The 12,063-nt window shown below is 47.2% G+C and overlaps 1 protein-coding gene across 3 annotated transcripts in view; it reads left to right on the top strand.

Annotated features, from left to right (window-relative positions):
- tei (irregular chiasm C-roughest protein teiresias) overlaps positions 1-10,901 on the top strand; it is a 79,639-nt gene extending 68,738 nt beyond the window's left edge. For 2 of the 3 annotated variants that reach the window (XM_076131652.1, XM_076131653.1), the window contains exons 5-14: positions 950-1,235; positions 1,759-1,869; positions 2,140-2,241; positions 2,800-3,021; positions 5,250-5,391; positions 6,459-6,616; positions 6,766-6,882; positions 6,960-7,049; positions 7,184-7,294; positions 7,378-10,901. In XM_076131652.1, coding sequence (XP_075987767.1) covers positions 950-1,235; positions 1,759-1,869; positions 2,140-2,241; positions 2,800-3,021; positions 5,250-5,391; positions 6,459-6,616; positions 6,766-6,882; positions 6,960-7,049; positions 7,184-7,294; positions 7,378-7,757 — 1,719 coding nt within the window. In that variant the 3' untranslated portion in view covers positions 7,758-10,901. The remainder of the gene's footprint in view (positions 1-949; positions 1,236-1,758; positions 1,870-2,139; positions 2,242-2,799; positions 3,022-5,249; positions 5,392-6,458; positions 6,617-6,765; positions 6,883-6,959; positions 7,050-7,183; positions 7,295-7,377) is intronic. The other variant, XM_076131655.1, reaches the window with a different exon arrangement.
- The last annotated feature ends 1,162 nt before the right edge of the window (positions 10,902-12,063 follow it).

Below are 12,063 nucleotides of genomic sequence, written 5' to 3'. Positions count from 1 at the left end.
GAGTATTGCACAGAACAACAGTTACTTTGTCGTTGCCAGTAATATTGCAGTGGTATTGCGTCGATACTCCCATCTAATCCTAATCCGGTCCAAACTCGAGTGCTGTGCTCCAATTCGGTCTGAAATAGCCGCAGTTATTTTGAATGAGAAGTTTAGTGCATTCTGTTCGAATTGTCGTAGTATAATGAAATAGTACTTTAAATTCAGTAGAACATGTATCGATCGAGTCGCAGGGGAGCTGAGAGAACTCAGTAAGTTATTTTAGGAAAAATCCCCGACAACAGATGCAAGTGAATATTCATCGCGGGGCGGCATTGTTTGCGTCCGCCGCGCGCTGCGCCGAGCCCCGCCGCATCCCGGGCGAAGGGCGGGCGCGGCGCTAGTCTTGTTTATTTTACTCGTCCGTCCTCTTCATTAAGTCCGGAATAAATTCAGCTCGTTAAGTCTTTCGTTATTTTTCTTACAAATTGTCGCAGTACTTCGTTAGGACTTATAATGTGATTACTCAGATCTCGCTGAAATACACGGAGATTTCCTCATTTACATCTGCATTAGCACTTTTAACAACTTACGCTTTCCGACATTTTTATGGACGCTAAAGTCACGTAAACATCAGCGACTTTGTCGACTTGGCCTCACTCTGTCGACTCACAGGGAAATTATTCGACGCGACATTTTAGCGACAGAATTGCGAAAATTATACCGAGCTTAATCACTTGGCACTCGACGCGATGAATGAAGGGAACTTGGCATACATACTGACGTGTTATGTACGTTTCATTACCGGCTCTCGATTTACTTTATAGTCTGTCGGCTTGCACTAACTTCAACTACGAAATATGTCCATGAGTTTGACTACATGCCAGTGAGAAGGGTCGCACTGGCGTGCACTCGAGCTGCATCTAATCCTAACTAAATATCGTTAATCTTTTACATGTATTGTCAACAGGCGGCAAAGTTAGAACGCGAGTTGTTAGTGGAGGCGCACTCGGTGGCGCGGATTCCTTGCGACATCACCAACTCCAGTGACGTCCGCTGGTACAAGGACGGCGAGGCGCTGGCGCTGCCGGCCTCGGCCTCGGCCTCCGGCGCCGGCGGCGAGGGCGTGTGGCGCGACGGCGGCGCGCTGGTGGTGGGCCGAGCCACGCGCGGAGACGCCGCCGCCTGGAGGTGTACACACACCGACGACAAGGGAAACACTGTGTCGGGGAAGCCCACCAGATTACTTATCTACGGTGAGTGAACACACAACTTTTATCTATATAGTCTTATACCAAGAATTTACGCTTCTTAAAATTGTAGAAGCATTAGCACGTTACAATTGCGTGTAGTACAGGCGGCTCGCTAAATGAACATCTTACGTAGTACATTACACTGGTGTGGCGAGTCCCGCGGGGCTCGTAGCACGCAAATGAGCTTGTCTTATAAACTGATACAAACAATATATTGTTATTGTGATAACGCTCTCATTTACAACCAGACGGTAATAGGAAAAACTTTTTCGAGCGAAATTGCGAATTTTATGTTACTTCCGAGGTGCTGATGTTTACCGAGGTGCTCGAAATACAGGTTATTTAGAAGAACTTATATCTTCTTTCGTTTGGATCATTCAAGAGTAATCTCTAGCAAAAGCTAAATATCTTAGAGGTACCTTATAAGTGCAATACTTCGGTGTTCCCTATCTGTATCTCCCGTCCTTTGTATGCTGCTAAATACTTGAACATTGAATGAAGGACATGTGTATTGTGTGCGGCACAGAGCCGGTGCGCTCGGTGTACCTGGCGGTGGACGGGCGGCGCCTGGACGCCGGCAACACGTGGGTGCCCGTCAGAGACAAGACCGAGCTCGAAGTGCGCTGTGTCGCTGAAGGTAACAGATCAATGTCACGCTTGCAGCTCCACATACTCGTATATCACACAGATCCGATACGTGTTCGTGAGCTACAGAATATATTTATTTGTCAGCTGTGAGTTTGTGAGAGACACGGTGCGCTGCAATAGCTACAGTTAACTTTATCCAGATTACAATATTTCGCATAAATATAAGTTAGTAAATTCCTTTTCCTATGCAGAAAATGAACTTAAATTCATTCCTTTGTTGTCGAATTGTTAACATGCTCGTGATTGTGCGTGTGTGCAGGTGGAGTGCCTCCGCCGGAGCTGACGTGGCGGCTGCTGGCGGTGGAGCCGGCGCTGGACCACCGCCCCTACCTGCGCATACATCACACCAATTACTCCATCGGTAACTCTCGTTCCCTCCCCCCCCCCCCCTCCTCACTGCTCAACTTATTTATCACAACTCGCTGTTACAAAGTAACTCGTACAAAAGTTCAAGTAGCGCGCAATTCTCAACGCTCAGGGGATAAACCTGAATAAGCTGTTTTGCAAGTTTACCAAAGTAATCAGAAGCATTCATGAACGGCTTACATTTTGACCTTTTCGTGAAACGATAATTGGATATCTTGCTTTTTAAATAACGAATCTTATAAACATTTTCTTGTGTCATATTTCTTGTACTAGTTCATGAAAATTTGTAAACTTGACTGCATCGTACATTACATGAACACGATGCGAAATTTGTTACAGTCCTGACATTGTCAACTAACGAGCGTTTCACATTTTGAATTATATGAAAATAGTAATTCTCCCAAAATGCCATCGCCGCGTTGATCCGGCTCTGAAACAAGTCGATAGTCGATACTTGTGGAAAATCGCCCGTCTTTGGTTACAGTTACCGTCCTATGGCAGAGTCGTCAAGGTGCAGGATGTGAGCTTAGTGAAAGTTGTTGTTGTTGTGTAGAGGGTGTGTCGGTGTCGCACGCGGTGGTGACGGCGGCGCGCGAGCTGCACAACGCCACGCTCATGTGCGAGGCGCGACAACGCACGCCCGCGCCGCCCGCGCCCGCCGCCAGCGCCGCGCCGCCGCACGCTCCGCCGCACGCTCCGCCGCACGCTCCGCCGCACGCCCCGCCCGCCGCGCCGCTACATGTCATGAACGCCAAGCTCGAGATACACGTCACCTGTGAGTAGCACAACACTCTATCTCTTACTCACCCACCTTCCTCGAATGAAAATCTCGTGATTGACGGTTTCACACTCTCATCCGCTAAAATCTAGATCAACGAAGCATTGATATATAAGGCTTCAGAAATGTATTTCACTACTTCTTTGATAAATGTATAACGCTTTATATTTATTTTCAGCAAATAGACGTGTAGTAGGTATTACGGGTAGTTTAGCGAAGGCCTTGTTTGGAATTTGTTTAACCTTCAAATATAGAGGAGCGCTACGGGAACGTGACGTGTGTCGAAATGTTAGCAAACTTACGACACACGTTCTATCTTCAAACGAAACGAATGCCTTCGCACTAATTTATTCTAATGAACCGATGTTGTAGTTTATTTTGAAACAGAATAATTCGGTGAAAGGAACAAAAAGTATTTCTAACTTTGTGAATTTCGAGCCTCAGTTATGACGGAACGAAAATTTTATGAATATCCAATGGATTAGGCCAAAGTCGGTACAAAGTTGAGGGCGCGGCTCCCGGCGCCACGCGCTCGCTCCCGGGATGAATGAATCATGTAAATGAGAATGTTGACCGCGCGACGCGACCGACGCTGCACGTGCGCGGAACATGCCCGGACATGCAACGATATTATCGATAATACTTCCATGCACGCTTCAAGTTGCATTATGCAATATACATGCATTTTACCCAAATTTATCCCTCCTGGGAAATTTCATAGGCTGAACGAAGGATCGCTAAACTTAAAACCGATAATATTTCGGACCCATTAAGTGACAAAATTGTCAACAAAGGTCATTGACTTCTAGTGAAAATTATTTTCCAAGAGTTCAATCTTCTAGGCCCGGACATTGGATAAAGAATCTGACCAGTTTATCAAAAATAATGTAGTGCATACTTGCGGATCAACAAAACAGTTTGTATAAAGAAGCAGATTAACTAGAAATGATTCACTAGTGGCTGTTTGTGCACAGGGATTAGATGTTCTGTGTAGATGTTGCGTTGTTTGTGATGTTAAGCGCGTGTTCGTCATGTATCGAGTGCCGCAGACACGGCGCGGCAGTGCGGGGCAGCAGCGAACACGCCGTGTATGTGTCGCCGTGACAAAACGACGCGAATCACTTGTTTGTACAACGCACTGAATGTACCGATGTACGGCGGCTCGTGAACACCACCTGTTTCATGTACAGGATTAACAGATTAAAACAACTGACTACTCTTTAAAGGTGTAAATGAGAACAAAAATACTGTAGCAATTTATTTTTAACGCCCTTTCTCCCCGGGGCTTTACGTTGTCATTCCTGGCTGTAAACACAAAGTACCGCCGGTAGTCTTGTTACTGTGTTGTTTTGTGAAAATCTGATGGTACGCATTAGTAAAATGTCATTTTTATACCGGAATAGATATAATTTTCCACTATTTTTCTTTTGCCTTTCTTTCACCCCCCTTTTTTACCAGTAATTATAATAGGTAATCGTAAATGCAATAATTAGTATCTCATATAATATACATATTATATCTCAGATTAGCGGTGAGGTGTATATGTGTAGATACAAGCTCAAGTTTCAGTAAGTAAAGCCAGTATGTATGTGCTCACTGCTCAGAGCGTTCGTAACTTAGTGCGTAATGTTTGTGTATTGAAGTTTATCGAACATCGGTTAGTTGAACAGTTGTCGGTCTGTTCTCGTGTTCGTGTGTTCGTGTGTTCGTATGTGTTGGTGTGATGTGTGCTCTTTGTGAAACTTAGCGCTGACCAAATGTTTGCGCGACTGATTACTGACCAGCGCCCACCTCGCTCCCCCGCTCCCGCCCCCGCTCCCGCCCCGCCGATAAAGGGAGAGGGGTATATTTTTGACAAGTATCATTTTTATCCGGTTTAGGATGAATTGAGAAATTCATGAGCTAAGCGTTTATAATAGAACTGACCACCACAAATACATTGTTGGTCGGCTGCTAACATTTAAATATTATGTTACTATCAGGCCTTGTCCCACACATAGATACTCTTAGGGGGCTAATTAAAATGTTTCTATACGCCGTTTCACTGCCGGCTTTCAAGACTAGAGAACCAAGACAAGAATAAATAGGATAAATTAACTAATATGATCTCGCATTTAGGAAAGTGATTTCGATAATAACCGACATAATGCGACGTAATGCGACAGTATCGAATGATATCTATGTACTTATGTAGGTATGTTCTGAAGCTGTGTGTCTGTGCGCAGATCCTCCTTCGTTCGTGATATCTCGGTGGCCGGGGTTCGGCGTGTCGCTGTCGGCGGGCGGCGCGGCGGCGCTGCGCTGCGACGTGGACGCCAACCCGCCCGCCAGGGCCTGGTGGCTGCGGGACGATGCCAACCCTACCAGGTGACCACATACCGTGCCTTTTGCCAGCTCACTTGAACGAACAACAGTTATGATTCAAATATTAGGTTTTAAGATTAATGCGTCACACCACTAGGACTCCGATTGTAATCTTAACCAATTTTTTTAATCAAGATATAAACTGAAAATTGTGGTGTGCAAGCAGCTGAGGCTCAAACAAAACATTACTACAGACATGATAATATCTCCATCGCCTCTCGCCATACTGTTGCTAATTTATTCACTAAAACACCAAGTTCAGTTAAATTACCTTCATAAAAGATTCCTAATTGAAACATTACAGTAATTGTGCGAGTACCCGCGTTGACCTCCCCGTGACCTTGACTGCGCAAACCTCCGGGTTAATTGTAAACACCCTGGAAGTATTTACTTAGTGCGTGGGATGTACCGACTTGTACGAGCCCCGTACATGCTACCATAGTCTATTTTAATGGATCCCAACAAATTATTATTTGCACTTTTATATACTCGACGAATAAACGACTGACCAATTTCATGTTTATATTTCCTGTAGTTCACTGACCAAATTAGTGTTTGACTATTAATATACATATGTATTTCGGTTCTCTACTTCGTTTTTCGCCTCTATAACTAGCTAATTGATCGACACTGTGTGTGTGTGTGTCCGTCACGCCGCTAACACCACACCATGACCCAACACGGGATAGTTTATATACATAAAGTTTTGTGGCTTAGTTTTCATACCGGAATGGTTCATTGATTCACGTTGTTTGTCTTTCTCCTTAGTATGTTTTAGCTGTTTATAACTTTTCCTCGTTTTGAGGAAAACAACTGATTTTGTTTCCAGTTGGGTTCATAACCTTTATAATGGTTTATCAAGATGTACGTAGTTCCGCAGTTCTGTTCTAAAATTCTTCCCTTTTAACTCTGATGATCTAGATGTTATATCGGCACTAAAATGTCCATATCAGGCAAACGCTTTGCACTGTATTAAAAGTATTGACAATAATGATATTATACGTCGTAGGTAATGTGTTGTCTGAGATGAGTGGTGATCGCATCATTGATGATCGGTTGTGTATGTGTAGTTCACCGCCGCCGCTGGAGGGCGGCGACGAGGCGGCGCGCGGCTCGGCCACGCTGCGCTGGGCCGCGCTGCAGGGCTCGCACGCCGGCTGGTACCGCTGCCGCGCCACCTGGCTCGACACCGAGTACTCCTCCATCGGCTACTACCTCAACGTTATAGGTACATATTATAAACACACTAGCGGACGACTGCTACCAGGTGCCGTCCGATGACCGCCACATTTTTACAATCATTTTCTTTTTTAATTCATTTCCAAGTCATCTTGTGAATGGTATTAAAGAAATATATTTGATGCTGTTATTCTCCAGCAGCTCCCGAAGAGATCACGGAGACGGCGACGGAAGCCGAGCCCGAGCCCGAGGAGCCTGACCATCAGAAAGTAGAGGTGCCGCTCGGAGGCAACGTGCAGTTGCACTGCCCTAAAGGTAGAATTTCATAAATTAAGTACCAACTAAACGCGAGTACCATGTATATCAGTGACTAATGAAAGACGACTTATCAGGGAGCGTCGGGTGCTGGTGGCGGCGCGTGGTGGGCAACTCCAGCGAGTCGTGGGCGCCCGCGGGCTCACATCACGCGCACGGCGTGCTGGGTGAGTCGATCACGAGTTCCAGTAAAAGTAGTTATTTTAACATAACCAGTATTCTATTTTAATGTTTGGAATACCGGAAGCTGAAATTTGGAAGCCGATTGGAAACTTTTTTTAAAGTAATCTTTTACTGTCAGGTATCAAAGATGCGCTGTACCAGGAGGGCGGCGAGTACCGGTGCGTGGGCGCGCGCGGCCCCGACCTCATGCGACTGCGCGAACTCAAACGAGTCACGCTCAAAGTTACCGGTGAGAGCGCCCAACACTTACAACTGTGGTGTACGATACTGGGGAGATAGTTCGTAGACGATGACCGTGTGTGTGGCGTGCAGGCGGCGCGACGGCGACTGCGCTGAGCGCGACGCCGTGGCGCGGCGGCTGGCGGCTGGAGTGCGGCGCGTGCGGGCGCGGCGTGCGCGTGCTGTGGGTGCGCGGCGGCGGCGCGCTGCCCGCGGCGCTGGCGCCCGACCTGCCGCAGCACTGCTGGCGCGCCGTGCTGCACGTGGTGGAGCCCGACGAGGTGTGGTGCGTGGCGGCCGCGCCCGGCGGCGGCGCCGTGGCCGTGTTCCCGCGCCGCGCCGCGCCTGTCGAGCCCGCCTCGCCCGCGCCCGCGAGGCACACCGTGCGCGCCCTGCACAACGCCGCTACCTTCGCCGGGAGCCCGTCGCCGCTGTCGCTGCTGGCCGCCTACCTCGTCGCTCGGCGCCGCTAAATGCGAGCGGCGTGCGAGCCGCATTATCACTATTGCTCCAGGCGGGCTGCGGTGTGAGAGCGGCATCCGTGTCCGAAAAAATCGACGAGAGACGATAAACCTTATGTGAAAGAGCCCGGTCGTGGTCTCCGGCGGCCGCATAGCGAGCGGCCGGGCCACCGCCGGGCGTCTCCCGCTCGGGCCGCACCGTCTGTCCGCGGACGCTCCACGGTCCCTCGGCTCGCCTGGACTCGTCCAAATCGTACAACTGTGTTGTTGAGCCGTCCGTCGCGGATCCCTCGTCGCCTCTCCCGAGAGCGCGATCTATCTATCTCCTACTCTAGTCTTCGTAGAACTATGTATGTATGTAAGTATCATTTGTTACGTAGCGTGTCTATACTCGTATAAGTACTATACTCGCACGCTCGCCGCGGCGCGGTGCGTGAGGGCCGGGTGTGGCGGGCGCACTCAGCGGCGGCGAGCGTGCGCTGGCCTAATCTTACTCCGACTCCTTGGTTCCCCTGTTCCCTGTCTTCGTCTTCTCTCGTCTCGCGATCATTTCATTTCTCCTCTCCGTCGACTACTCCGTATGTCCACTTGATTTCTACGCGTAATTTAGAAACAGGAAACGAATGTGCCAAATTGTTGATATTTTATAATAGATTTTCTTATATTGATTATAAATATTATGTACGTTACGTTCGTATCTAAAGGTATGTGAATTATTAGGGCAATGTGAACACCAATGAGAATCCTAGGCTAAGTGAGAGTGTTGAGCCGGAAGCGTGAAGCGTGAAGCGTGAAGCAATACTCGGCTAGCATATAACTATCATATATTTTATATAGATGTCAAATTCTTAACAAATAAATATGGAAGTGTATCATAGCTTAACTGAATCGTGTAAATTTCGATGTCAATTTTAGACGCCCGTTTAGGTCGGCCGTGTTTTTGTATGAACGAAGTACTAATACAGTAATACTAATATTTGCTACCACAAGTTTTGCAACAATCTCGTAGCGTGTAAGTGTAACAAATTTTTATCAAATGTTCGATGTTATGCCGGCGTCGTCTCTCGACGTTAGTTTCCTTAGATTGTGTTTAGTGACGTTCCTTTCCCTCTCGATACTGTTGGTCTCTCTCTCTCTGTCTGTCCGTCTGTCTGTCTGTGTGGGTCGCGCACGCCGGCACGCTTACACGCATGCACGCACGCATGCACGCACGCGCGCACGCATGCACGGCCCGCACGTCGTTGTTGTTGTTAAGAGTTGTGATGTGAGCGGAGGCGCGGGCGCGTCGCGAGCATGTCACTCCGCGTGTTATTGTGGATCTTACAAACCATTTATCGTTAGTTTAATTAGATGTAGCGAGATGTATTTTTGTACCGTCTCTGAGCGTTTTATCGTCAATTGGACAATGAGTTTTGAAAATGTAATTAATATATTTAATCGAAAAAAACGTTGTTTCGTTTACGTACCTGGATATATGTGGAAACGTAATGTTCCGTCCATTGCGGCTCGGTGTAGATAGTAAGGAGGTCAGTAGCGGCCCGTGCGCGCGTGTGCGTGTGTCGCCTGTGTACAGCGGGCACGACACACACACGCACGCACGTGCCGCCCTCACTAGTGTTGCTCAGCTACTCCTCACGTCCGCGGCTGTCGTCACACGATCCAGCTCACACTGATGAACAGAAGTGTGGAAGGCTGTGTTGTGCGAGGTCGGCGCGGCGGCGTGCTCGTAGAGTGTGGTCCCCTCCCCTCCCGCCCCGTGCTCCCTCAGTGTCGCCGGCTCCGGTAGAAGCGCCGTGCTCCCGCACCTCGCCTGTAAGCTGCTCTACTGCACAGTACGTCAGCACTAGACACTGTTGCTATACTGGGCAACGTCGCCACGTGCCACGCGCAACCACCGTTCATTGCCACAACAACGATGCTACGCTAAAACATCACATAACTACTTCACAGGTACCAGTTCTCATCGTCTTCTCGAATGTTAATAAATCTACTGTCAATATTATTTCTAAAAACATCTTCCCTCTGTAACAAAGTACGAGTATCTCTCAGAATACTTCTCTGAAAAATATTTCCATTACAGCAAAAATGTAAAATGTACGTAACATAACTTAATTATAGCTGTTACTCGGAAATAATTGTGATATTAATCAGCGAGAGGTCAGTTGGGTCAGTTCTAGCGGTGCTGCGCGGTGCTGCGCGGTACTGTGCGGCTCTGAGCTCTGACCCCACGCCATTAAGACACACTTGTGCCTGTGACCCACTTCCACATCTTTATATTTGCCCTGATAGAGCGACATTAAGGGTTTAATTGAGCTCGTCGTTCTTCTATGTGTAGTTCACCATTTTGTGTCTAAACAACATACCACTACTGGTGTGTTCATTTCAATGATTCCTGCTGAATTAAGAACGCATTCCTAAACAACGTTGACGTAGGATTGGCATCGTAAATATTATTGACTTGTGGCTTTCATAGAGCTGCAGTTGTATCTACTGACTATCTCCATCGAGCATAGCCGGCTGCGGGAAGACATCACTCCAGCGTCTGCCGCGCGTTGTGTCTGTACTCATAAACGATCCATTCATTATTGTCTGTCCAGTGGTAGGCAGCACGTGGTACTGTGAAGTAGATACATCCCTCTACGGTTCGTTGGTCAAATACTTAAAACAACGGCTGAATCGTAAATTAACTTATACAGCCTCATTTTAAAAGAGTTCCTTTTTAATAGAGTCCTTACCATGAAGCCTCGTAAAGCCCCCGCTCAACAATGAAGTCATTTAAAAGGCCTTTCCTGAAGGAAATAAAGGTTTTACGTTCAGCCGTTCTTTTAGTCACGTTGAGACGACGCGACAGATTGATTGATGCGTCGTGTCGCGTGCGTGGCGCGTGCGTGGCGCGAGCGTGGCGCGCGGCGAGGTGCGGGCGCGCGGGGCGTCCTCGCATCACCCACGTTCAGTAGCGTCCATGCGATAGTCAAGCGTCAGCGCTGCTCGGTGCCAACAAGTTATTTATTAATATAGAGATACATACCGACTGTCACGCCATATTTACATTTTATTATATACATTATTGTTTACTTTGATATTGAATGTACGGAATCCATATATTCATCGCCACGTGTTATGGAAACTCGTATACCGGATAAAATAAACGATATAAAAATATACGCCGCCTTTCATTCGCTCGAAACCTTTGACGATACCCCGTCCATGAAAAGAAAACTTTGCCGGCTTAGGTCCAAGACTCAATTTGCGTTGTGAAGAAAACGAGGGATTTTAATAAAATTAATTTGACTAAGGGTGCGTGCAGAGTCAGCGATGCGTACAATCGAAGCGGACCAAAGTTCAGGGAAGTGGGGCGAGCCACCGACAGAGAATATATTATCTAGCGGCCGCCGCTCCCACCGCCCGCCGCCCGCCGTGCGCTGCTCTACAGCTAAGAGTGCCGAGGCCCGAGTGTAACAGACACAGTCGATTACATCGTCCAATCTCTCACTGAATGTTGACTAAATTATTGATTAAGTAAGTACATCGCCAATATACATATACACGTTATTCCTAAAAGTGATACTTTTGGATTTTCCATCTCATTTTTTCTATCTCACAAACTCATCAAGCTTTTTCATGAAGATTAAGAGATTCAAAGTTGAACAAAAATGTTATACAATTAGTATCAGTGAGTGTGTGCGAAGACTTAAAGCATTTTATATTGAATGTAGTTATGAAGTGTTCCCGGTGTCGCGCAGCGCTTGTGTAAGTGTACCGCCGGGACCCCCGCCGCTCACTACACCCTACTTATATTAAACATCGCTCATAAGCAGATATGTCCATGTGTAGTCTCATACTTCACTAGCATCGATCTATCATACAAAGTGCTCCTTATTTTTACGACTCTATGAAAACAGCATTCATATTTATGTATAAATCGTAGAAAGTTGATACGTAAGTAGTTGATGGCCACACTCGTGCGAACAACGAGAATGTTCGCGGTATCAATTCAACTGTTACAGCCATTGGATACAGCGCAAAATACAGAAACATTTCAATGGAAATACATTTCAGCGCAGAAAGCAATAAATCACAAAACCAAAGAGGCAGCAACAAAAATTCATATATTATAAAATATCTGTGCTCCGCGGAGTGAGGCATTGTGCGCGGATATCGCTGGAGAGCGCGTTTAATAACGATTCATCACACAGATCAGATATTTGCGCCACAATGCCTGAAACAATACCGAGTAATACGAATAATACGAATAATCCTATAAAAGCGTCGTCTTTGTTCTCGCCGCCACGGCCGCCGCAGTGCCACCCGCGCGCCC

This window comes from Anticarsia gemmatalis, chromosome 26, assembly GCF_050436995.1.
Source record: "Anticarsia gemmatalis isolate Benzon Research Colony breed Stoneville strain chromosome 26, ilAntGemm2 primary, whole genome shotgun sequence".
NCBI classification, from domain to species: domain Eukaryota; kingdom Metazoa; phylum Arthropoda; class Insecta; order Lepidoptera; family Erebidae; genus Anticarsia; species Anticarsia gemmatalis.
Note: the sequence above shows the minus strand (reverse complement) of the source record. Positions and strands in the feature narration are given on the sequence as shown.